This window comes from Mustelus asterias, chromosome 21, assembly GCF_964213995.1.
Source record: "Mustelus asterias chromosome 21, sMusAst1.hap1.1, whole genome shotgun sequence".
Lineage (NCBI taxonomy): Eukaryota > Metazoa > Chordata > Chondrichthyes > Carcharhiniformes > Triakidae > Mustelus > Mustelus asterias.
In genome coordinates this window covers 13275980-13303264 of record NC_135821.1, presented here as the reverse complement: position 1 = coordinate 13303264, position 27285 = coordinate 13275980, and the positions used below count along the sequence as shown (strand labels likewise).

General features: G+C 50.3%; 1 protein-coding gene across 1 annotated transcript in view; it reads left to right on the top strand.

The window, feature by feature from the left end:
* Window positions 1-4255: 4255 nt before the first annotated feature.
* LOC144509511 (caspase recruitment domain-containing protein 11-like) overlaps window positions 4256-27285 on the top strand; it is a 103355-nt gene continuing 80325 nt past the window's right edge. Inside the window, exons 1-2 of the mRNA XM_078238416.1 lie at window positions 4256-4504; window positions 24912-25139. Coding sequence (XP_078094542.1) covers window positions 4498-4504; window positions 24912-25139 — 235 coding nt within the window. The 5' untranslated portion in view covers window positions 4256-4497. The remainder of the gene's footprint in view (window positions 4505-24911; window positions 25140-27285) is intronic.

Sequence of the window (27285 nt, the reverse complement as noted above, 5' to 3'; positions counted from 1 at the left end):
TGAGGTGTATGCAACGGCAAAGGGAAATAAAAATAAACACAGGTGGCTGGAGGATGATAGAAATCCATTGAGCTGTCAAGGGAATCTTTTTCAGGACACTGCACATTGAATTTGTTGGAGAGCAATGGATTCCAATAGAATGGAGAGGGTTTCAAAGGATTCAGCTTGCTGGAAAGCCTCAGCACTGTCAAATCAAAGCTGGATGCATACATTGGGGCTGAGTGCACAGCGGTGCAGACTGGAACCCCCCCGCCATTCCCCACCCCCCTTGAAATGGACATCTCCTCATTGTCAGGAGACTTCAAAGGGGCCTGCTCACACTTGCAGCTTCTGACAGGGAGAAAGGAAAATCTCTGCTGCAGAATGGAGTGCTGCGGTGATTTAAAATCCTGCCAGGTGACCAGGGGGGTCATGGAGGTTAAAGTGACCTGGCCATTTCAGAATTTTCAGTACTGACAGGCAGGAATGGAGTTGTTGGGTACATGGCTGCTTGAAATCACCATGCCAGGGGTGACCTTCAGGTCTGCCAGGACTAGAAGGGGCAGTCCTGCCACCAAGATCCCCATCCCGGGGGGAGAGTGTCAAGGTCAAACCCTTGCCACCAGCCCGGGCCTACTCAACCCCCAGGACCCCTGAGGGACCTTCCCTCTGCAGCCTGGAAGCAGCAGATGGGTAAAAGGCCATTGGACCTACCTCCTTGACACACCTACCAGTGCCAGAGTGCCGGGGACAGAGCACCGTGGGCACTGCCAACATGCGTGGCCCGAATGGGGGGCTGAATGGAGGGGGGCATCTGAGAGGGAAGGGGGCCTCAATGGGGGGATCTGAGGGGAGAGGGTGGCTGAATGGGGGTATCTGCCGCAGAAGGGGGATGAATGGAGGGTCGGGGGGGGAGGGGGCTGAGTGGGGGGTCTGGGGGAAGGGGCTGAGTGGGGGGGTCTGAGGGGAGAGGGTGGCTAAATGGGGCTTTCTGGAGCAGAAGGGGGGAATGAATGGAGGGTCTGGGGGAGAGGGGTCTGAGTGGAGGGGGCTGAGAGGGAAGGGGGCTTCAGTGGCGATGATCCGATGGGGGGAGGGTGACTGAGTGGGAGTGTCTGAGGTGGAAGGGGGAGCTGAAATAGGGTGGCTGAATGGAGGTATCAGATGCAGATGGGGAGATGAATGGGGGGAAGGGGTTGAATGGGGACCTGGGGGGAAGGGGGCTGTGTGTGGGGGGGGGGGGGGGGGTTGAGAGGGGAAGGGAGCTGAGTGGGGGTATCTGACACAGAAGGGGGATAAATAGAGGGGTCAGGGGGAGGGGGCTGAGTGGGGTGTCCGGGGTTGGGGGGGGGAGGGGAAAGGCGCTGAGTGGGCTCTAAGTGGGAGTGAATCAGGCCTGATCACCCTCAGGCCTGTGTGGTTTCGGGAGGGGGTGGGGGGGAGGTTTACCCATTATTTGTGGGTGAATGCCACCGGAAAGACATTGCCAGCGCCAATGGGAAGAACTCTCATTTTCCCGCCAGGTGGGCACTCAGTCCCAAAACAGGAGAATCGGTCCCAGCGCGTGGGCAGAAAGATTTGGAAAAAAGCATTAAATGAGCGTTACAGTGATTCCCGATATTTTGCCCTTTATTGGGGTATTGAGGAGAAACATCTTTAACTCGAGGCTGCTTCGAACAGAGTGTTCCCTACCACAAGGGTGGATCGAGGTGAGTGCACACCTCCAATGGAAAGAACAAAGAACAGTACAGCACAGGAACAGGCCCTTCGGCCCTCCAAGCCATCACGATGCCTGCCTAAACTAAAACCGTGTGCACTTACAGAGTCCGTATCCTTCCATTCCCATCCTATTCATGTATTCGTCTAGACGTCCCTCAAATGCCGCTATCACACCTGCTCCCACCACCTCCCGGGGCAGCGCGTTCCAGACATTCACCACCCTCTGTGTGAAAAACTTGCCTCACACATCTCCTCTAAACTTTTCCCCACGCTCCTTAAACCTATGTCCCCTAGTATTTGACTTTCCTACCCTAGGAAAGAGCATCTGACTATCCACTCTGTCCATGCCACTCATAGCCTTGTAAACCTCTCTCAGGTCGCCCCTCAACCTCCGTCGTTCCAGTGAGAACAAACCGAGTTTACCCAATCTGCTGGGTGAATATTCCAGGGAGATGGAGTGGAAGGTCATGTTGTTGGAGTGAGGCGAAGATGGGTTGGAGGAGGTCCATCAATGCTAGCAGGGGCTCATTGGGCTGAATGGCCTGAGCTTGTAACGCTCTGTAAACCCACTGAACACTTGGTCCATTGAGCAAATAAAAAAACAAACACTCGAATGAAACGGCAGGGAGGAGTTATCCATCTTAAGATGAAGCACTACGAGGCCATTCAGCCCCTCTGCCTGAAGCCCCCTGAGCTTGTCCCCATAGTTTAACCCCTTCTGCTCTGTTTGTAAAATAGCCAGAAAATGCACTGATCTGCAGGCACCCGATGTCCAAAGATATGCTGGTTCGATAGATTAGCTATGCTAAATTGCCCCTTAGTGTCCAAAGATGCGTATGTTAGGTGGATTGACCATGCTAACTTGCCCCTTAATGTTCAAAGATGTGTAGGTTAGGTGGATTGGCCATGCTAAATTGCCCCTTAGTGTCCAAAGATGTGTAGGTTAGGTGGATTGGCCATGCTAACTTGCCCCTTAGTGTTCAAAGATGTGTAGGTTAGGTGGATTGGCCATGCTAATTACCCCTTAGTTTTCAAAGATGTGCAGGTTAGGTGGATTGGCCATGCTAAATTGCCCCCGAGTATCCAAAGATGTGTAGGTTAGGTGGATTGGCCATGCTAAATTGCCCCCCAGTGTCCAAAGATGTGCAGGTTAGGTGGATTGGCCATGCTAAATTGCCCCTTAGTGTCCAACGATGTGCAGGTTAGGTGGATTGGCCATGCTAAATTGCCCCTTAGTGTCCAAAGATGTGCAGGTCAGGTGGATTGGCCATGCTAAATTGCCCCTTAGTGCCCAAAGATGTGTAGGTTAGGTGGATTGGCCATGCTAAATTGCCCCTTAGTGTCCAAAGATGTGTAGGTTAGGTGGATTGGCCATGCTAAATTGCCCCTTAGTGTCCAAAGATGTGCAGGTTAGGTGGATTGGCCATGCTAAATTGCCCCTTAGTGTCCAAAGATGTGCAGGTTAGGTGATTCGTCGAGTAAATAAGTAGGGTTAAGGGGATAGGGCCTGGGTAAGATGCTCCGTCGAAGAGTCATAGAAATCATAGAAACCCTACAGTGCAGAAGGAGGCCATTCGGCCCATCGAGTCTGCACTGACCACAATCCCAACCAGGCCCTACCCCCACATATTTACCCGCTAATCCCTCTAACTACGCATCCCAGGGACAATTTTTAACCTGGCCAATTCACCTAACCCGCACATCTTTGGACTGTCTTTGTCTGCACCGACTTTGGAGTCGGTGCAGACTCGATGGGCTGAATGGCCTCCTTCTGTACTGTAGGGGTTCTATGATTCTATGAAAGACCTCGGGAGTTTTTAATAGGAGTGCCCTGGAGTGAAAATGGAATGACTAAACCTCCTAAAGGTATTGAAGGTGTTGAATGTTGAAGTAGCATTCTGCTTGTGTGTGGCGGCGGTGTGGGGAGAGAGTGGAGGGGACAGTCCATGAAGGAAGACTGGAACGAGAAGGACTAATTCCAAAGAGGCGGCATAGAAGGGAGGGGCCGAGTGGACCCCCTTGATGTGACACGACTGAATCTGTGGATGTCTTGTGGGAGGAAACCGGAGCTCCTGGAGGAAACCCACGCAGACAAGGAGAGCACAAACAGTGACAAAAGCCGGGAATCAAACCCCTTCCTGCCGGTGGGATCTTCAAGTCCTTCCCAAGACGAACCCAACCCCCCTTCCCCTGACACCCCCACAATCCCCACCCCTAAGCCATGGTGGCTTCCCTTGGAGCCGGGCAAAACGCCGTGGAAAGCTCTGCCCATTGCTCTCTCTCTCTCCCCAGTTTTGACTCCACGCCAAGTTTTGGGTTCATCGGGATCTGAATCGGTCCCAAATCCTGCGGGGCTGGGTTCATCCCCGAAAGCCCGTAATCTCGAAGCGATAACTCCTGATCCGATCTTTGGTGTCGCCCGTCTTTTACACTGCCCATTATCTCCGGTGTCCTATTTATAAACCGTGTGAATTCCTTTTAGGAAGTGGGACGGCTCCAGTTCAGGGTGAAGGCAGGGAAGTTGTTTTGGAAAACACACCCTCTTCCAATCTCTTCCCCAGCCGAGCATTGTGAATGACGGAGGGAGCCAGCGGCAGGTCGAACGGGGGAGATCTACAGCCAGTTCAGGCCCTGCCTGTTGACACAGCCCCCTACGACCCGTAGAGGGGGGGGGGTGTCGAAGTCCACACCAAAGCTTCATCATTCCCGTCTGCCTTCACCCCGAGCGGCAGATAAACTCCGACCTCTCACTCTCCACCCTTTCTGAGATTAAAGGCAGCGGTCGCTTCCCTTGGACGCATGAATGGTAAGTTGGAAGGGGGTGGAGGGAAAAAGCAAACTTTTTTTTTACAGCGACCTTTGTTGTCTGCACTGGGCTAAAACGAAAAGTCCGGGAGAGCCAGATTTTCTTTTTCACAAGACATCCGGCTGTGTTGAGTGTGTGTGGTCTGAGGGAATGTCCCAATACCTGCTGTACGAAAGCGGAGAATGGCAAATGGCATAGTTTTTACAGTGCATTGTGTGTGTCACTCAGCACAGGGGCTCCGAAAGGTGCAGAGACTGCATGAACACGCAGGAATGTGACAGAAAATGTGGTGTGTTTTTCCTGCCAAAACTTGCCAAATCCCAAATCCTATTAATCAGGATAGTTTCTCCATCCTGACTGTTTTAAATCAGTACATGTTTATCATGCATACGTTTTTTGATTCATTCATTAGTGAGACAGAGGTGTTGCTGGCCAGGCTAGCATTTATTGCCCAATCCCTAGTTGCCCCTTGAGAAGGTGGGTGGTGAGCTGCCTTCTTGAATCGCTGCAGTCCACGTGCTGTGGGTTGACCCACAATGCCATTAGGGAGGGAATTCCAGGATTTTGACCCAGCGACTGCGAAGGAACGGCCGATATATTTCCAAGTCAGGATGGTGAGTGGATTGCAGGGGAACTTGCAGGTGGTGGTGTATCTGCTGCCCTTGTCCTTCTAGATGGAAGTGGTCGCGGGTTTGGAAGGTGCGGTCTAAGGATCTTTGGTGAGTTGCTGAAGTGCATCTTGTAGATGGTACACACTGCTGCTACTGAGCGTCGGTGGTGGAGGGAGTGGATGTTTGTGGATGTGGTGCCAATCGAGCGGGGCTGCTTTGTCCTGGATGGTGTTGAGCTTCTTGAGCGTTGTTGGAGCTGCACCCATCCAGGCAAGTGGGGAGTATTCCATCACACTCCTGACTTGTGCCTTGTGGATGGTTGACAGGCTTTGGGGAGTCAGTTGAGTTACTCACCGCAGTATTCCTTGTATATTGTACAAGTTGTGTATGAACACCATCTGGCTCACATTTAAAAGCGTACTGTTTTTTCTCAACAATGGCACAATGTCTAAAGTTTACTTATTAGTGTCGCAAGTCGGCTTACATTATCACCGCAATGAAGTTACGCAAAAATCCTCCAGTCGCCACACTCCGGCGCCTGTTCGGGTACACTAAGGGAGAATTTAGCATGGCCAATGCACCCTAATAAGCACATCTTTCGGACTGTGGGAGGAAACCGGAGCAACCGGAGGAAGCCCACGCAGACATGGGGGGAACGTGCAAACTCCACAAAGACAGTGACCCAAGCCGGGAATCGAACCTGGGTCATTAGCGCTGTGAGGCAGCAGAGCTAACTACTGTACCACCGTGCCGCTCGATATGGTAGCAACCTTGTCTCTAGTCACCCAGGACTAAATGTTAAAATCCCACAATAGCAACTGGGGTATCTTAAGTTTAAGACGAAGTCCATACCAGTAATGGTAGCCATCTAACTATCAACATGTCATAAACTTGATCCAGCTCACTGATATCTTGGAGCGAATGGAATCTGCCATCCTTACCTGGTCTTTTTTTTCATTCATCCATGGGACATGGGCGTCGCTGGCTGGGCCAGCATTTATTGCCCATCCCTTGTTGCCGAGGGTAGTTGAGAGCCAACCACATTGCTGTGGCCTGGAGTCACATGTAGGCCAGACCGGGTAAGGACGGCAGACTTCCTTCCCTAAAGGACATTAGTGAACCAGATGGGTTTTTCCGACAATCGACAATGGTTTTATGGTCATCAGTAGATTCTTAATTCCAGATATTTTTTATTGAATTCAAATTCCACCATCTGCCGTGGCGGGATTCGAATCCGTGTCCCCAGAACATTGGCTGAGTTACCGGGTTAGTATTCTAGCGATAATACCACTAGGCCACCGCCTCTCCTGGTCCGCCCTATTCTATGTGACTCCAGACCCATAGCAACATCGTTGCCTCTTAAATGGCCATTCATTTTCATGTAACGGTGGGATGGAAAAGGTTTTGTCAGTAGAGTAACGGACATGTTGCATCTTTATTTCCAATCATTCATTGGATGTGGGCATCGCTGGCCAGGCCAGCATTTATTGCCCATCCCTAATTGCCCCTTGAGAAGGTGGTGGTGAGCTGCCATCTTGAGCCGCTGCAGTCCATGCGGTGTAGATATAACCACAGTGCTGTTAGGGAGAGAGTTCCAGGATTTTGATCCAGCGACAGTGAAGGAACAGCCAATGTATTTCCAAGTCAGGATGGTGAGGGGCTTGGAGGGGAACTTCCAACTGGGAAGTTGCTGGGGCGGCACGGTAGCACAGTGGTTAGCACTGATGCTTCATAGTTCCAGGGGCCTGGGTTCGATTCCCGGCTTGGGTCACTGTCTGTGTGGAGGTTGCACATTCTCCTCGTGTCTGCGTGGGTTTCCTCCGGGTGCTCCGGTTTCCTCCCACAGTCCAAAGATGTGTGGGTTAGGTTGACTGGCCATGCTAAAATTGTCCCTTAGTGTCCTGAGATGCGTAGGTTAGAGGGATTAGCGGGTAAATATATAGGGATATGGGGGTAGGGCCTGGGTGGGATTGTGGTCGGTGCAGACTCAACGGGCCAAATGGCCTCTTTCTGTACTGTAGGGTTTCTATGATTCTAACTGGTGACATCCTCTATTGAACTTGATGGCAGGTGTCACCTGGAACCCAGGTCAACTAGACAAACTCAAACTCTTGAACTATTGTACAAAAAAATCTCCTTTATTTTACTCAACCAAGTTACCACAAAAGTGTTAAACTACTCCACAAACTTTAGCACGCCAGACATCAATTCGGTGAGACACAAGGGCCGTGATTCTCCCAAAATAGTTCTAAGTGTTGAATCCGCGGGAAAACTGGTGTAAATCACGCTGGTTTATTCAGTGCGACTTCAGACTCGAATCTCCCACACTCTGTGCAATGCAGAGATCACAATTGGGAATATCATTAAAAGCTCGGGGGGGTGGGGGGGTGTGGGGGGCCTATTCACAGCAGAGTCTGAAAGTTCCGGGCCTCTGCGTATGTGCAGTGGCCCTGAAATGTCAGCCTGTAGTTCACTGGCCAGTTCAATCACTGGCCAGCCCAAGACTCTCGCAGAGCTGCCCCTCACCCGCCCCCCCCATGGCCCAATCGTGGCCCCCCCCCATCCATTTGGGGGAACAGCCCCGAACCCTCCCCGTCCCGGCCCACCCCGATCGCCAGCCCCAATAGGTCCTGCCCCCTTGGCACTGCCCCATGCCTGACGCGCAGTGCCAAGGTGCTCTCTTTGGGCATGGGCACTTTGGCCCTTGGGCACTGCCAGGGGACACAGGCTAGCACCGCCAGGGTGCCCATGCCCAGAGGGCACCACACCCCTCTGTCGCCCACCCCCTGTGGGGCCCCAGTTGCCCCCCCCTTCGCTCCAGCAGAGTTGTCCCGCCAGCTCCCCGAAAATGGGGTGCTAGTCTGGACTCCGCTGGAGTGAAGGACCCCTAATAGGGTGGGAGTCATAGAGGTTTACAGCATGGAAACAGGCTCTTCAGCCCAACTTGTCCATGCCGCCTTTTTTTTTAAAGCCCTAAACTAATCCCAATTGCCCTTGGGAGATGCTAGCGAGCCTGGAGACTTCAGTCCCGGGCCCGCTAATCAGATGTAAGTTACATTAAAAGTAGATTTAAGATCACCTACCCGGTGTTCCCGCCGGATTTCAACGCGGCTCAGACAGCGCCGGATATCCAGCACCGGGAGATGTGCGCGAGGAACGCATGCGTGAATCCTGCAAATCGGCAGAGAAGCGATTCTCCCGGCCCGCTGCGCTAAAAAACTAGCGCGGCAGGATGAGAGAATCGACCCCCCCAAAGTATCTAACCTCCATTATACACAGAGTATTCAAAAGGTATCAGAACCTCATAAAATATCCAAACTCACGACTCGGATTTAGAAATATTACCTATGGTGAGGTATAGTGGTCCAATTCCCTTCCGGTGGGCTTCATTCCGGTATCACCGTGTCACAATCTCGGGGTCTTGATGTTGCTTCTGCAGTTGTTAACCCAGGGTCACTGCTGTCTATGTCTCTGTATCTCTCCGTCTTACACAGATATTGCCAGCACTGGTAATGCTTCCAATCACGTACTCACAGGGCAGGCACTAATCACTCACTAGCTCTGACGAAGGGTCATCCGGACTCGAAAAGTTGGCTCCTATTCTCTCCCCACAGATACTGTCAGACCTGCTGAGATTTTCCAGCATTTTCTGTTATTGGTGCTAATCCATCACTGTCTTTTTTCTTTAGCCGAATGCTGAAGAGTCGTGCCTCTGTCAGGGGGTTGTAATTCTCTCGGGAACACAAAACACAAGTTTTCAATCACTCTCTGTTCAAGGCAGAACAACAGCCACTGGCCAAGCAACTCCCATGTTTGTTCCATAGCTGCGCATCCTGTTTTGTGCTGCTCCCGCAGTCCTTAGCCCGATACAGAGTTAGCCCTTTTAACCATGAGGCTTTGCTGGTGCCATTATGGATACCCATCAGGCTACACAGTTCTATTAATATACAAATGATTAAGCATTTTCTGTCGCTCATTGTGAAACATTCATGGAATCATAGAATTATAGCATCAGTGCAGTAAAGAAGGAGACCATTCGGCCCATCGAGTCTGCACTGACAACAATCCCACCCAGGCCCTATCACCGTAACACCATATATTTACCCAGCTAGCCCCCTGACAATTTAGCATGGCCAATCAACCTAGCCTGCACATCTTTGGACACTAAGGGGCAATTTAGCATGGCCAATTTGCCTAACCCACACATCTTTGGACATTAAGGGTCAATTTAGTACAGCCAATCCACCTAACCTGCACATCTTTGGACACTAAGGGGCAATTTAGCATGGCCAATCCACCTAATCTACACATCTTTGGACACTAAGGGGCAATTTAGCATGGCCAATTCGCCTAACCTACACATCATTGGACACGAAGGGACAATTTTATTAACCATCTTAAACCCGTGCCCCTGGCTCTCAGGCTGAACATAATCAGTTAACTGATCTAACAGCACTGATCAAATAGCAGCCGAGGAGAATTTGTTGTCCTCAGGGCCCTTTGTTCCAATTCGGGTTCGTACAAGCTACAAGCCCTCAGGGGATTCAATACATCATCACTCATGATTCTTTTCAGGTTTTAACAAGGAGAAACTAGAAAGGTACCGTTGGCAATAGTTCAGAGCAATGTTAAATGCATGCCTTACCACTCATCCACCCTCAATCCACCTAACCTGCACATCTTTGGACACGAAGGGACAATTTAGCATGGCCAATCCACGTAACCTTCACATCTTTGCACACTAAGGGGCAATTTAGCATGGCCAATCCACCTAACCTACACATTTGTACACTAAGGGACAATTTAGCATGGCCACTCCACCTAGTGTATACATCTTTGGAGTGTGGGATGAAATCGGAGCACCCGGAGGAAACCCACGCAGACACGGGGAGAACACGCAGACTCCATACAGTCACCCGAGGCCGGAATCGAACCTGGGTCCCTGGAGTGTGAGGCTGCAGTGCCAACCCACTGTGCTACTACAGTCACCACCAGACTGTTAATTGCAGATTCCTTTTATTGAATTAAATTCCGCTGCGGCAGGATTCGGACCCGGGTCCCTGGAGCATTATCCTGGGTCTCTGGATTACGAGCCTCAATAGCATTACGCCACTGCGTCCTCTGCCTGGTCTACCTGTTTCTGGGAAAGAGTAGGTGTGTAACACGAATTACTAATTGACCAATATAGTATCTGGCACACTTTGCATCAGATGTGTGGGCTTGTGTCAGTACCTGAGGGACTTTTTGGAACTGTGTTGCAAGGGCAAGACATTGGATCCCAGGAATCGATACACCTCAACATTGACTTCAAAAAAGAACCTCGGTGGCTGAAAGGCACTCATGTGAAGTTGTGTAACACAGTCTATAAAGGTCAGGTTCCCTCTGTTTGAAACATTTTTATGCCACTCTCAGACACAAAGGAAAGGTCAGTGTCCAAGAGGTAATACAGATACAATTTCAAATATAGTCGCATCAACAGGGGACAGGATTGAATCATAGAATCCCTGCAGTGCGGAAGGAGGCCATTCAGCCCATCGCGTCTGCACCAAACACACTCCTACCCAGGCCCTATCCGCATAACCCCATGCATTTACCCTAGCTAGTCCCCCTGACACTAAGGGGCAATTTGGTACGGCCAATCCACCTGACCCGCACATCTTTGGACTGAGGGAGGAAACCGGGGCATCAGTTGTGTTTTAAGTTTAGTGATACAAGTAGGTTTGCATTCACACTGCACCTTCTAAGTGGACGAAAGCGCAATCGAATGTAGCTTTGGTGAGCATCCGGAAGAAACCCACGCAGACACGGGGAGAATGTGCAAACTCCACGCAAACAGTTATCCGAAGCCACTTCTATGGTGCGTCTGTAGATGGTACACACTGCAGATATTGTGTGGCACTGATGGAGGGAGTGAATGTTTACAGAGGTGACTGAGGGCTAATCAAGCGGGCTACATTGTCCTGGGTTTTTTCAGTGTTGTTGGAGCTGCAATCATCCAAGCAAGTGGAGAGTATTCCATCACACTCCTGACTTGTAGATGGAGTTTGGAGAGTCAGGAGATGAATCATTTGCTACAGAGTTTCTGGTCTCTGACCTGCTCTTGTAGACACAGTATTTATATGGCTGATTGAGATATGTATTTGGTCAGTGGTAAACTCCAGGATGTTGATGGTGAGAGCTTCAGCGATGGTGGCTTCCCTACATTACACTTCAAATGTACTCCATTGGAATTAGTATTGGAACTTCTTAACACAGAAGTTGCTGTGAAAATCCCCTAGTCGCCACACTCCGGCGCCTGTTCGGGCACACCTAGGGAGAATTTAGCACGGTCAATGTATCCTAACCAGCACGTCTTTGGGACTGTGGGAGGAAACCGGAGCACCCGGAGGAAACCCACGCAGACACGGGGAGAATGTGCAGACTCCGCACAGACAGTGACCGGAGCCGGGAATCGAACCTGGGTCCCAGGCGCTGTGAGTCAGAGTGCTAACCACTGTGTCGCCCTTTGTTACTGTATTACTTCTGGAAAACGTAGGCTGGAATTTTTCCGTCTCGCCCGCCACGGGAATCATGGCGGACGGGACAGGACCGTTGACCTGTCCTGGATTTTCCGGTCTAGGGGTGAGTGCGGCCGGAAAATCCCGTCCAGGATCTGAAATACTTCGGAAATGTGTCTTGGCAAAGGCAGCCTCTGTGTCATTGAACTTTTATTCATAATTATTCGGATTATTAACACCACTTCCTTACAGTTAAGAGTCTTGTCATTGCCAAGAATTGATTTTGCCTCAACTCTCTCAAACTGCTGCGCCTGTTATTTTGTTCCGTTCCCCTAGCGTTGGCTTCCACTGGACGCCTATGCTTTGGGTCCTGCAGCACATTGGTGGGCTGGGGATCTGAGTGGGAGGGGTGAGAGCTCGGCCCGGCGAGGACAACATCACCCAGAATGCACCCTGCCCAAAATGGCTGCCCCGACTACAGAAAGCCCACCAACGCCTCCACTTTCTCAGGAGGTTGAGGAAATTCAGCATGTCCGCTACATTTCATAGAATCACTACAGTGCAGAAGGAGGTCAATCAGCCCATCGAGCCTGATCCGACAACAATCCCACTCAAGCCCCGTCCCTGTAACCACGTGCATTTACCCTGATAAACTTCCTGACTCTCAGGGGCAATTTAACACGGCCAATCAACCTAACCCGCACATCTTTGGAGTGTAGGAGAAAACTGGAGCATCCGGAAGAAACCCACGCAGAGAATGTGCAAACTCCACGCAAACAGTTATCCGAAACCAGAATTGAACCCGGCTCCCTAGCTAACCACTGTGCCGCCCATCTCTCACCAATTTTTACAGACGCACCATAGAAAGCATCCTTTCCGGATGTATCACAACATTGGTATGGCTCCTGCTCTGCCCAAGACCGCAAGAAACTACAAAGGGTTGTGAATGTAGCCCAGTCCATCATGCAAACCAGCCTCCCATCCATTGACTCTGTCGACACTTTCCGCTGCCTTGGCAAAGCAGCCAGCATAATCAAGGACCCCACGCACCCCGGACATTCTCTCTTCCACCTTCTTCCATCGGGAAAAAGATACAAAAGACTGAGGTCACGTACCGATCATAAAACCATACGACATAGGAGCAGAATTAGGCCACTCGGCCCATCGAGTCTGCTCCGCTATTCAATCATGGCTGATATTTTACTCATCCCCATTCTCCTGCCTTTTCCCCATAACCCCTGACCCCCTTAACAATCAAGACCCTACTGCACCGACTCAAGAACAACTACTTCCTTGCTGCCGTCAGACTTTTGAATGGACCTACCTCGCACTATGCTGATCTTTCTCTGCACCCTAGCTGTGACTGTAACACTACATTCTGCACCCTCTCCTTTCCTTCTCCCCTATGTACTCTATGAACAGTATGTTTTGTCTGTATAGCGCACAAGAAACAATACTTTTCATTATATCCCAGTACATGTGACAATAGTAAATCAAATCAAATCAAAAGCTTGACATCTTGTGACAAGTGAACCTTGAGCTCACGGAGTTGTCCTGAAGTGATGTGCATACTGTTTCCTCCCACGTCCCGAAAGATGTGCAGGTTAGGTTGGATTGGCCATACTCAATTGACCCTAAATGTCAGGGGGATTAGCAGGGCAAATATGTGGGGTTTTACGGGGATTGGGCCTGGGTGGGATTGTGGTTGGTACAGACCTCCTTCTGCACTGTAGGGATTCTATGACCTTTGAACCCTGCGTCACTCTGGCCGGCAGCCCACTTGCTGTGGCTCCCCGCCCCCGTCTCTTTGACGTATTCCTTCCTTTCTGGTGACGATTGCGTCATCCATCGTCTGGTGGGACTCGAGACCTTCAGGAAGGAAAGAGGAGAGTTTGGAAAAACAAGCAGTAAAACTCAGGAGGATGAATTTTTGATTGGACACTGAGGTTTACTGCCCAAGGAAGGCGGTGTTAGGGGCAGCCCCTAGCAGAACAATAACTGATAGGGGAAAGCAAACAAGGCCTTGTTTGCAGAGGAATGCGGATCATAGGCATTTGAGCTCGTTTCCATGGAAACAGTGATAAGCCACCGGCTGGTTCTTGTTGTTGAATGTGTCACTGACTAGTATCGTCATGGCGATAAGGCTGCATGATTTCTCCCGGCGGCTAAGTTCGGCCTAGATGTCAGGAGGCCCAGTTTCAGTGCCTTCCTGTCTTCACCTTCCAACTTGCAGCCCAGAAACAGGCCATTCGGCCCAGCCGGCCTCTGCTGGCCCTTTCTCTTCACGTTCCACATGCATTGCCTCCTCCCCCACCCTCATCCAGAATTTTTATCCACTCGGCAGATTTTTGTCAGGCTGGATTTTCCGGCCTTGCTTGCCCTAAAAACTGAAAAGCCCTGCCCAAGGTCAACGGATCTTTCCACGGACCTTCCCTCACCCGCTCCGATTCCCCTGCCAGGCGGGAATGGAAAATTCTGCCTGATGACCGGACTTTTACCACCCTCGCCCGCCACGGGAATCAGGGCGGGTGAGGGGCGGACAATGGAAAGGTCCGCTGGCCTCGGCTGGGATTTTACAGTTTCGGGATGAGCGAGGCCATAAAATCCCGCCCTCTGACTCCATCCGTGACTCCATGATCTCAATAAATGGTGGAGCAGGCTTGAAGGGCCGAATGGCCTTACTTCTCCTCCGAAATCCTATATTCCCAACAGTCTGGACATACCTATCGCTCCCAACTGTGTTTAGCGAGCTGTGAAGAAGTCATATGGGCTCAAAGCTCTGGGCTGGAATCCCCCACCCCCTCTCCACCCCCATTCCTCCCCCCGCTCCCCACGGCGTGTTTCCTGATGGCGGAAGCAGTTCGCATTTGGCTGTCGGTGGGATCTTCCAGTCCCGCCGATCGTGCGGCTCGCTGTTCCCGCAACTGGGGCACATGCCATGGGGGTTAGGAGGGGGGGGGGGGGGGGAAGGGTGTGGCTGTCGGTTGTCATTGACGGGACTGGAAAATCCCACCAGCAGGAGGGGCTGGAAAATCTGGCCCTCTGACTCGCTCTGAAGAAGGGGCTAAGAGCTCCGAAAGCTTGTGTGACTTTTGCTACCAAATAAACCTGTTGGACTTTAACCTGGTGTTGTTAAACTTCTTACTGTGTCTCTCGCTCTCCACAGACGCTGCCAGACCTGTTGAACTTTCCCAGGTCTCCAGCAATATTTGGCTTTTATTTTGCGTTTAGCTGTCCTCCTGCTTGAAGGCCAGCGACCTCCGTCCACCCCTCACCCCAGCAAGTTCCACATTCTAACCATTCCTCCGGATAAAGACATACGTTTTTCCTGAATTCCTTGGTGGGTAGCACGGTGGCGGCACAGTGGTTAGCACTGCTGCCTCACAGTGCCAGGGACCCGGGTTCGATTCTCGGCTTGGGTCACTGTCTGTGTGGAGTTTGCACATTCTCCCCGTGTCTGCGTGGGTTTCCTCCAGGTGCTCCGGTTTCCTCCCACACTCCAAAGATGTGTGGGTTAGGTGGAGTGGCCATGCTAAATTGCCCCTTAGTCTCAGGGGCACTAGCTAGGATAAAATGCATGGGGTTATGGGGAGTGGGTGGGATTGTGGTCGGTGCAGACTCGATGGGCCGAATGTTCTCCTTCTGCACTGTAGGAATTCTATGATTTGTCAAGCAGCTTCATAGCCCTGTGAATCATAGAATCCCTACAGTGCAGAAGGAGGCCATTCAGCCCATCGAGTCTGCACCCACCACAATCCCATCCAGGCCCTATCCCCACAACGCCCTGCGTTTACCCTTGCCGACACTGAGGGGCAACTTAGCACGGCCAATCCACCTAACCCGCACATCTTTCAGACTGTGGGAGGAACCCGGAGCACCTGGAGGAAACCCATGCAGACACGGGGAGAACGTGCAAACTCCACACAGACAGTGACCCAAGCTGGGAATCGAACCCGGGGCCCTGGCGCTGTGAGGCAGCAGTGTTAACCACCGTGCCACCCCCATACTGGAATCATTTCTATATCCAGGCAGCTCTGCTGAACTTCCTCACTGGAATTGAAGTGGACTAAAGTTGGAAATGAGTTCAAATTCCTCAGCATTGTGCAACTGAACATCTGGAGCAGATCGTCACATCTGAGGTCACTGGATTCAACTGCTGGTTCATTTCCCGATGAGGAGGTTGTTCGATAGGTATTTGATTTAAAAACAAAATTGCCCACATATAGCTGAAGCACCTCAGGGATCGGTGGTCATGATTATACAGGATTACAGGGCGGGGCTTTCAGCCCCCACTGGGTTTGAGGGTGAAGCGAGGCTGAAGCAGGATTTCACACTAGCGGCCTTTGTGCTGGTCCCTGATTCCATCCTTCACCTGAGGCCATTTCCCCAGAGGCTAGATTGATGCGGGGGGGTGGGGTGGGGAATAAAATTAATTAAAGGCCGATTGAGTCATATTGAAGTAAGCCTGACTGGGATTTTTCAGGCCTCGTGAAAAAGGCTGACTGGAATCTTCCTGGCCTAGTGATCAAAGCTGACTGGAATCTCTCAGGTCTCGTCAAAAAGGCTGACTGGGATCTGTCCGGCCTCGTCAAAGAGGCTGACTGGGATCTGTCTGGCCTAGTCAAAGAGGCTCACTGCGATTTTTCAGGCCTAGCGAGAAAGGCTGACTGGGACCTTCCTGGCCTGGTCAAAGAGGCTGACTGGGATCTTTCTGGCCTAGTCAAAAAGGCTGACTGGAATCTTCCTGGCCTAGTGATCAAGACTGACTGGGATCTCTCAGGTCTAGTCAAAAAGGCTGACAGGGATCTGTCCGGCCTCGTCAAAAAGTTGACTGAGATCTTCCGGGCCTAGTGAAAAAGGTTGACTGGGACCTTCCCGGCCTAGTCAAAGAGGCTGACTGAGATCTCTCCAGCCTAGTAAAAAAGGCTGACTGGGATATTTCCGGCCTAGTGAAAAAGGCTGGAAATATCCCAACTTTCCAGTTGAAAACTTTCCAGTCAGATTCCAGGCCCCTGCAGGCGGTGGGGGACGAATTAGCCGCCTGGAGGTGGAAGAGCAGGGGTGAGGGGATAAGGCCGTCCAGTCAGGACCTAGACACCCTCCCTGCCTGGGTTGCTGGCATGAAACGTTGTTTGGGTCGGAGGGAAAGGCTGAAACAGATAGATATTAACGATAGAGGGTTGGCAGCAGGAGAAATACTTAATACAATTAATGTTACCAGAGAGGCAGTGCTGGGTAGACTAATGGGACTGAAGGTGGATAAGTCCCCGGGTCCGGATGGAATGCATCCCAGGGTATTGAAAGAAATGTCAGAGGTAATAGTGGATGCGTTAGTGATTATTTATCAAAACTCGTTGCATTCTGGGGTAGTGCCGGTTGATTGGAAAACGGCTAATGTTACGCCGCTGTTTAAAAAAGGAAGGAGACAAAAGGCGGGTAACTATAGGCCGGTCAGCTTAACGTCTGTAGTAGGGAAAATGCTGGAATCCATTATTAAAGAGGAGATAGCAGGGCATCTGGATAGAAATGGTTCGATCAATCAGACGCAGCATGGATTCATGAGGGGAAAGTCGTGCTTGACGAACATGTTGGATTTTTATGAAGATGTGACTAGGGCGGTTGATGGAGGAGAACCGGTGGATGCGGTGTTTTTGGATTTCCAAAAGGCGTTTGATAAGGTGCCCCATAAAAGGCTACTGAAGAAGATTAGGGCACACGGAGTTGGGGGTAGTGTGTTAAAGTGGATTGGGGACTGGCTATCCGACAGGAAGCAAAGAGTCGGAATAAATGGGTGTTTTTCCGGTTGGAGGAAGGTAACTAGTGGCGTGCCGCAGGGATCGGTACTCGGGCCGCAACTATTTACCATTTATATAGATGATCTGGAGGAGGGGACGGAGTGTAGGGTAACGAAGTTTGCAGACGACACAAAGATAAGTGGAAAAGTGAATCGTGTGGAGGACGGAGAAGATCTGCAGAGAGATTTGGACAGGCTGAGTGAGTGGGCGAGGATATGGCAAATGGAGTATAACGTTGAGAAATGCGAGGTTATACACTTTGGAGGAAATAATAACAAATGGGATTACTATCTCAATGGAAACAAATTAAAACATGCTACCGTGCAAAGGGACCTGGGGGTCCTTGTGCATGAGACGCAAAAGCCCAGTCTGCAGGTACAACAGGTGATCAAGAAGGCAAATGGGATGTTGGCCTATATTGCGAAGGGGATAGAATATAAAAGCAGGGATGTCTTGATGCACCTGTACAGGGCATTGGTGAGGCCGCAGCTGGAATACTGTGTGCAGTATTGGTCCCCTTATATGAGGAAGGATATATTGGCATTGGAGGGAGTGCAGAGAAGGTTCACCAGGTTGATACCGGAGATGAGGGGTTTGGATTATGAGGAGAGGCTGAGGAGATTGGGTTTGTACTCGTTGGAGTTTAGAAGGATGAGGGGGGATCTTATGGAGACTTATAAGATAATGCGGGGGCTGGATAGGGTGGAGGCGGAGAGATTCTTTCCACTTAGTAAGGAAGTTAAAACTAGAGGACACAGCCTCAAAATAAAGGGGGGTCGGTTTAAGACAGAGTTGAGGAGGAACTTCTTCTCCCAGAGGGTGGTGAATCTCTGGAATTCTCTGCCCACTGAGGTGGTGGAGGCTACCTCGCTGAATATGTTTAAAGCGCGGATGGATGGATTCCTGATCGGTAAGGGAATTAAGGGTTATGGGGATCAGGCGGGTAAGTGGTACTGATCCACGTCAGATCAGCCATGATCTTATTGAATGGCGGGGCAGGCTCGAGGGGCTAGATGGCCTACTCCTGCTCCTATTTCTTATGTTCTTATGTTCTTAAACCTGAATATTGCTGCAAATTGAATCCAGGAGGTACGCCCTTTGTTTTTTTTGATGATGCCCCTGTCCGTGGAACTCGGGTGAAGTCAAGATGGCATTCGAAGCAATTTGATGACCAGACCCCATGTGAAGAAAAGGAGTTGAACTGAAGATGGAAGCTGGGACTCTCCGACCTCGCCCCCGCGGCTGGAATTCTCCGACCTCGGTCACGGCTGGGATTCTCCGATCTCGCCCTGCGGCTGGGATTCTCTGACCTTGCCTGCGGCTGGGATCCTTCAGCCTCGCCCGCGGCTGGGATCCTCCAGTCCCGCTGCAGTAAAGGGAGATTTGGCTGAGCGCCAAATTCTCCGTTCTTGCTGGCAGTGGGAGCGGGTTGTGTGAGACCGAATAACGCCGGCCAGAGTTTTGGAGCAGTGTGTGGCGCCCTATGTGCTGAGGAGACTTCCAGTAAATCTGTGAAATTTATCTTCGTTGTATTGGCTATTTAAAGTGTAATTTGGAGATTCCACGGATTTTTGTTTGACATGCTTATTGAAGATTTTCATATATTTTACATGATAAACAAATACAGATCCACAGAGTGGGACACGGGCGTCGCTGGTGGGCCAGCATTTATTGCCCATCCCTCGTTGCCTGAAGGCAGTTGAGAGTCAACCACATTGCTGTGGCTCTGGAGTCACATGTAGGCCAGACCGGGTAAGGACGGCAGATTCCCTTCCCTAAAGGACATTAGTGAACCAGGTGGGTTTTTCCAACAATGGTTTCCTGGTCATCAGTAGATTCTTAATTCCAGATTTTTTTTTTATTGAATTCAAATTCCACCATCTGCCGTGGCGGGATTCGAACCCGGGTCCCCCAGAACATTAGCTGAGTTTCTGGATTAATAGTCTAGCGATAATACCACTAGGCCATCGCCTCCCCCTATACAATACTAACATGGATTGACGATTGGCTGTCAGACAGAAGGCAGAGAGTTGGGATAAAAGGTTCTTTCTCAGAATGGCAACCGGTGACAAGTGGTGTCCCGCAGGGTTCAGTGTTGGGGCCACAGCTGTTCTCTTTATATATTAACGATCTAGATGACGGGACTGGGAGCATTCTGGCCAAGTTTGCCGATGATACAAAGATAGGTGGAGGGGCAGGTAGTATTGAGGAGGTGGGGAGGCTGCAGAAAGATTTAGACAGTTTAGGAGAGTGGTCCAAGAAGTGGCTGATGAAATTCAACGTGGGCAAGTGCGAGGTCGTACACTTTGGAAAAAAGAATAGAGGCATGGACTATTTTCTAAACGGTGACAAAATTCATAATGCTAAAGTGCAAAGGGACTTGGGAGTCCTAGTCCAGGATTCTCTAAAGGTAAACTTGCAGGTTGAGTCCGTAATTAAGAAAGCAAATGTAATGTTGTCATTTATCTCAAGAGGCTTGGAATACAAAAGCAGGGATGTACTTCTGAGGCTTTATAAAGCACTGGTTAGGCCCCATTTGGAGTACTGTGAGCAATTTTGGGCCCCACACCTCAGGAAGGACATACTGGCACTGGAGCGGGTCCAGCGGAGATTCACACGGATGATCCCAGGAATGGTAGGCCTGACATACGATGAACGTCTGAGGATCGTGGGATTATATTCATTGGAGTTTAGGAGGTTGAGGGGAGATCTGATAGAAACTTACAAGATAATGAACGGCTTAGATAGGATGGACGTAGGGAAGTTGTTTCCATTAACAGGGGAGACTAGGACGCGGGGGCACAGCCTTAGAATAAAAGGGAGTCACTTTAGAACAGAGATGAGGAGAAATTTCTTCAGCCAGAGAGTGGTGGGTCTGTGGAATTCATTGCCACAGAGGGCTGTGGAGGCCGAGACGTTGAGCGTCTTCAAGACAGAAATTGATAAATTCTTGATTTCTCGAGGAATTAAGGGCTATGGGGAGAGAGCGGGTAAATGGAGTTGAAATCAACCATGATTGAATGGTGGAGTGGACTCGATGGGCCGAATGGCCTTACTTCCGCTCCTATGTCTTATGGTCTTATGGTCTTAATACAATACAATTTGCCTGTTGATTCCTGGCTTAGCTGTTGAAGTGAAAGTTGTTCGAAGCTAAATCTTTGCCTGTCGGTTTCTTCTGTTGTCATCTGGAATAACTCCTCAGAAGACCAACCTCGTGGGCCTCTTTGAGGTCATTACACCCTACCCCACTAAGTCCAAGGAATCCTGGCAGGTCACGCACACCCCACGGGTTTTTGCGGTGTTTCAGCGCTTGGGTCTGGATCCTCAGCCTTGGCCTCCGACGTGGGAGGGGTATATCTAACAGGCGCCCGTCTCTTACGAGGTGAGGGCTGGGGTTCTGGTTCACTCCCTTCCTTGGCAGGCAAAAGGAGCTGCCGTGGGTTTGTCCATTTCAGACTCCGAACTCCTAACTACGAGCGACAGAGAGCTGGGAGAGGCCTGCCTGGGATGATGTTCCTTGGTTCTCAGCCCTCTGGGCATAGTTGGTGAACTGTGATTTCAAGGCCCGCACCTGGCCCACGTGTTTTTTCCTGGATGGCCTCACCCACGCATATTCTGTAGGGTACCGGCCCCACCGTCCTCGAGTTAGGGAGATTAGCAGGGTAAATACATGGGGTTAAGGAGATAGGGCCTGGGTGGGATTGTGGTTGGTGTAGACTCGATGGGCCGAATGGTCTCCTTCTGCACTGTAGGGATTCCATGATTCATTCTTCAGGAGTGGCATGGTGGCACAGTGGTTAGCACTGCTGCCTCACAGCTCCAGGGACCTGGGTTCGATTCCCGGCCTCGGGTCACTGTCTGTGTGGAGTTTGCACATTCTCCCCGTGTCTGCGTGGGTTTCCTCCGGGTGCTCCAGTTTCCTCCCACGGTCCAAAGATGTGCGGGATAGGTGCATTGGCCATGCTAAATTGCCCCCGAGTGTCCCGGGATGCATAGATAAGAGGGATTAGTGGGGTAAATATGTGGGATTAGGGGAGAGGGCCTGGGTGGGATTGTTGTCAGTGCAGACTCGCTGAGTTGAATGGCCTCCTTCTGCACTGTAGGGTTCTATGATACAGTCAACTGCTCCTGGTCGCCATTGGCGTAATTCCTCACCAGTACTTTTTCACCGGCCTCCAACTGTCTCTCCAGGCTGTTGTTGTCATGGCTTCTGCATCGGGCTTCTTGCTGCTCTTCCACCTCCCACCCCGGGTTTGGGAAGATCAAACTCAGTCCGCCTTGGATCACTGTCCGTGCGGAGTTTGCACAAGTGAGGCGACTTCTTGCAAGCTGTGCCCAGCATACCTTCTAATTCTATCTTTCACTCCTGTTCTATGCTTCTAAAACTTAATTCTAACTCTTCTAAACTCTCTAACAATGTTATACTACAATTTCTGAATGGACTTACCTTGCATTAAGCTGATCTTTCTCTACGCCCTAGCTATGACTGTAACACTACATTCTTCACTCTCTCATTTCCTTCTCTATGAACGGTATGTTTTGTCTGTATAGCGTGCAAGAAACCATACTTCTCACTGTAGTTGTTAATACATGTGACAATAATAAATCAAATCGAAGTGTCTGCATGGGTTTCCTCCGGGTGCTCCAGTTTCCTCCCACAGTCCAAAGATGTGTGAGTTCAGTTGATTGGCCATGCTAAATTGTCCCTTAGTGTCAGGGGGATTATTAGGGTAAATACATAGGGTTACGCAGACACGGGGAGAATGTACAAACTCCACACAGACAGGCTGGCAATCGATCCCAGGTCCCTGGCGCTGTGAGGCAGCAGTGCTAACCACTGTGCCACCGTGCTACCCCGAGTGAACCAGATGAGTTTTTAAGTCAATTGTTCCATACGTGATGATACTGTGCTATTTTGCTGCATTTTACGTTTAAGGTGGGGCTGCTTTAAGAGGCAGTGTGTTGTAACAAGAGTCGATTATTCTGGGAAAATATGCAGCCAAAATGCTGAGAATGGAGGATAATAACTGGTTTTATCCAGGAATGTGTTACCTTGTAGGGTTGACGCATGTTTTGTTCATTCGGGTGCTCCTGGGATTCAAGACGAGGTGTGCAGAGTCATGTCACCCTAAACCTGTGCTCCCTAGTAATTGACTCTTCCACCCTGGGGAAAAAGCTTCTGACTATCCACTCTGTCCATGCCCCTCACAATCTTGTAGACTTCTATCAGGTCGCCCCCTCAACTTCCATCATTCCACGAGAACAAACCAAGTTTCTCCAACCTCTCCTCATGTCCTCCATACCAGGCAACATCCTGGAGGGCATTAGCTATGAGGAGAGGTTGGAGAAACTTGGTTTGTTCTCACTGGAATGACGGAGGTTGAGGGGGCGACCCTATAGAAGTCTACAAGACTATGACTGGCAGAGTGGATAGTCAGAAGCTTTTTCTCAGGGTGCAAGAGTCAATTACTAGGGGGCAAAAGGTTTAAGGTGCGTGGGGCAAGTTTTAAAGGAGATGTATGAGGCAAGTTTTTTACACAGAGGGTGATGGGTGCCTGGAACTCGCTGCCAGGGTAGGTAATGGAAGCAGATACGATAGTGACTTTTAAGGGGCGTCTCAACAAATACATAAATAGGATGGGAATGGAGGGATATGGTCCCCGGAAGGGTAGGGGGTTTTCGTTCAGTCGGGCAGCACGGTTGGTGCAGGCTTGGAGGGCCGAAGGGCCTGTTCCTGTGCTGGAATTTTCTTTGTTCGATGTGAGTTTTGTTTAGGTTGATTGACAGGGACAGAGTCAGGAGGTTAATGGGAGGAGCTAAGCTCGCAGGGGAAAACAGTTTCATTTGAAAACAAAGAACAGTTGCTGCCTGGTGGGAATCGAACCCGGGCCCCTGGCGCTGTGAGGCAGCGGCGCTAACCACTGTGCCAGCCATTGCAGGTTTCATGACCACCATCACTGAGACCAGCTTTACAATTCCAGATTTTATTATTGAATTGTCATGGTGGGACTTGAACCCACATCTCCCCAAAGGTCTCTGGATTACTAGTCCTGTGATATTACCACTGTACCACCATGTCCCTCGTCCCTCAGCTCTCTGACTGGAGATTATATCCATGCTCTCTACACCTCAAAATTTGATTTCCCAGTATCTCCTTTCTCTCCTCTCTCAATTCCACTCTCCGACATCTCCATTTTCCCCATCCCGTGTTGGACTAACTTTACATCATCCCCATCATCAGACAAATACACTGGCCTCCCATCCCTCAAACACACAAAGGTTAAAACGTTCATCCTCACTGTTAAATCCTCCCATAATCTTTCTCTACCAAATCTCTAAAACAATCTGGTTGCTCCAGTTTCCTCCCACAGTCCAAAGATGTGCTGATTAAATGGATTGGCCATGCTAAATTGCCCTTAGTGTCCAAAGATGTGTAGGTTAGGTGGATTGGCCATGCTAAATTGCCCCTTAGTGTCCGAAGATGTGTAGGTTAGGCGGATTGGCCATGCTAAATTGCCCCTTGGTGTCCAAAGATGTGTAGGATAGGTGGATTGGCCATGCTAAATTGCCCCTTAGTGTCCGAAGATGTGCAGATTAGGTGGATAGGCCATGTTAAATTGTACTTTAGTGTCCAAAGATATGTAGGTTACGTGGATTGGCCATGCCAAATTGCTCCTTAGTGTCCGAAGATGTGCAGTTAGGTGGATTGGCCATGCTAAATTGCCCTTTAGTGTCCAAAGGTGTGTAGGGTAGGTGGATTGGCCATGATAAATTGTTGCTTAGTGTCCAAAGATATGCAAGTTAGGTGGATTGGCCATGCTAAATTCATAGAATAGAATCTACAGTACAGAAGGAGGCCATTTGGTCCATTTAGCCTACACCGACAACAATCCCACCCAGGTCCTAACTCCATATATTTACCCTCCTAACTTCCCTGACACTAAGGGGCAATTTAGCATGGCCAATCAACCTAACCCTCACATCTTTGGAGTGTGGGAGGAAACCGGAGCACCCGGGGGAAACCCACGCAGACACGGGGAGAATGTGAAAACTCCACACAGACAGTAACCCAAGGCCGGAATTGAACCTGGATCCCTGGCACTGTGAAGCAGCAGTGCTAACCACTGTGCCACCATGCTGCCCCTTAGTGTCCAAATGTGTAGGTTAGGTGAATTGACCATGCTAAATTGTCTACTAGTTTCCAAAGATCTACAGGTTAGGTGGGTTGGTCATGCTAAATTGTCCCTTAGTGTCCAACGATGTGTAGGTTAGGTGGATTGGCCATGCTAAATTCCCCCTGGTGTCAGGGGGATTAGCAGGGTAATTATATGGGGTTGTGGGGATGGGACCTGGGTGGGATTGTGGTTGGTGCAGACTCGATGGTCCAAATGGCCTCTTTCTGCACTGTAGGGATTTGATGATTCTATGATTCGAAATGCGAGTTGCTGTTGGCAAATACATCTGTCATTCTGTAAAGTCTGTAACCGAAACTGTTCTTTTCCAGTTGTGAGGAGGACAATGGAGTGCGAGAACGGTCAGAGCCAGGAGGAGAAGGAGGATTCCGATCAGGATCAGCTCTGGGAGGAGCTTGAGAGCAAACGCCTCATTCTTACGAGATCCATCAACCCCAGCAAGCTGACGGCCTACCTCCGACAGTGCAAGGTCATCGATGAGGAGGATGAAGATGAGATCCTGCGATCCCACCTCCTGATCTCCAGGAGGGCTCGTGCAAGTCAGCCATCTTAACTCTCTTTCTCTCAAAAGTTGTCTCCTGTTGCCTCAGTCAATGACTTTGGTTGCACTGGGTGGAGTGGGCAGACAGGTGGCAGATGGAGTTCAGTGCGGGAGGGCAGTTTGAGGTGAGGCATTTTGGTGGGAAGAACATGGAGAGAGACAAAATAAGGAGTAAAATTCTTAAGGGGGTGCAGGAGCCGAGGGAGCTGGGTATAAGCGTGCCTGGACCATTGAAGGTGGCAGGACAGATGGAGAGAGAAGAGTAGGGCAGCACGGTGGCACAGTGATGAGCACTGCTGCCTCACAGGGCCAGGGACCCTGGTTCAATTCCGGCCTCGGGTCACTGTCTGTGCGGAGTTTGCACGTTCTCCCCGTGTCTGCGTGGGTTTCCTCCGGGTGCTCCGGTTTCCTCCCGCAGTCCAAAGATGTGCAGGTTAGGTAGATTGGCCATGCTAAATTGTCCCTTAGTGTCAGGGGGACTAGCTAGGGTAATTGCATGGGGTTATGGGAATAGGGTCTGGATGGGATTGTGGTTCATGCAGACTCGATGGGCTGAATGGCCTCCTTCTGCACTGTATGATTCTATGACTCTTAATAAAGCATACAGTATCCTGGGATTTATTAATAGGGGCATAGAGTACCAGAGCAAGGAGGTTATGCTGAACTTATACAAGACACTAGTTAGACCTCAGCTGGAATATTGTGCACAATTCTGGGCGCCACACCACAGGAAGGATGAACGCATCGGAGAGAGTGCAGAAGAGGTTTACAAGAATGGTTTCAGGGATGAGAAACTTCAGGTGTTTTTTTTATTCATTTGTGGGACATGGGCATCGCTGGCTGGGCCAGCATTTATTGCCCATCCCTCGTTGCCCAAGGGCAGTGGAGAGTCAACCACATTGCTGTGGCTCTGGAGTCACATGTAGGCCAGACCGGGTAAGGACGGCAGATTTCCTTCCCTAAAGGGGCATGAGTGAACCAGATGTGTTTTTCCGACAATCGACAATGGTTTCATGGTCATCAGTAGATTCTTAATTCCAGATTTTTTTTATGATTTGAGGGCGGCACGGTAGCACAGTGGTTAGCACTGCTGCTTCACAGCTCCAGGGACCTGGGTTCGATTCCAGGATTGGGTCACTGTCTGTGTGGAGTTTGCACATTCTCCTCGTGTCTGCGTGGGTTTCCTCCGGGTACTCCGGTTTCCTCCCACAGTCCAAAGATGTGCAGGTTAGGTTGATTGGCCTTGCTAAAATTGCCCTTAGTGTCCTGAGATGTGTAGGTTAGAGGGATTAGTGGGTAAATGTGTAGGGATATGGGGGTAGGGCCTGGCTGGGATTGTGGTCGGTGCAGTCTCGATGGGCCGAATGGCCTCTTTCTGTAGGGATTCTATTCTATTCTATGATTGAATTCAAATTCCACGATCTGCTGTGGCGGGATTCGAACCCGGGTCCCCAGAACATTAGCTGAGTTTCTGGATCAATAGTCTAGCGATAATACCACTAGGCCATTGCCTAGTGGATTGAGGGTAGATTGGAGAGATTGGGACTGTTCTCCTCGGGGAGAAGAAGTCTAAGAGGAGATTTGATTGAGATGTTCAAAATCGTGAGGGAGCTGGACAGAGTAGAGAGGGAGAAACTGTTACCACTCGTAAAAGGATCGAGAACGGGAGGACACAGATTGAAAGTGATTTGCAAAAGAAAAAAATGTGATGTGAGGAAAAACTTTTTCACGCAGTGATTTGTTGGGGTCTGGAACGTTCTGCCTGGGAGTGTGGTGGAGGCAGGTTCAATTGAGGCATTCTGGAGGGCATTGGATGATTATTTGAATAGAAACAATGCGCGGGGGGTACGGGAAAAGGCAGGGGAATGGACACTAAGTCATGCTCATTTGGAGAGCTGGTGCAGTCACGATGGGCCGAATGGCCTCCTTCTGCCTCGGAACAATGCTGTTATTCTGTAATTCTATGTACTGAGGGCAATCTTCGGAGCATCCCACTTTAAGATGGCCATTTCCCAACCCTTGGAACTAGGAACAGATCAAACGCTCTCGATCACTTTTCCCCACCGTCTCTCCTCAGTCAGCTGAGGATCTCTCCGCCATTATTCCTCCAAGTTCTCACACCCAGTCGGCTTGCTACTCCTTTG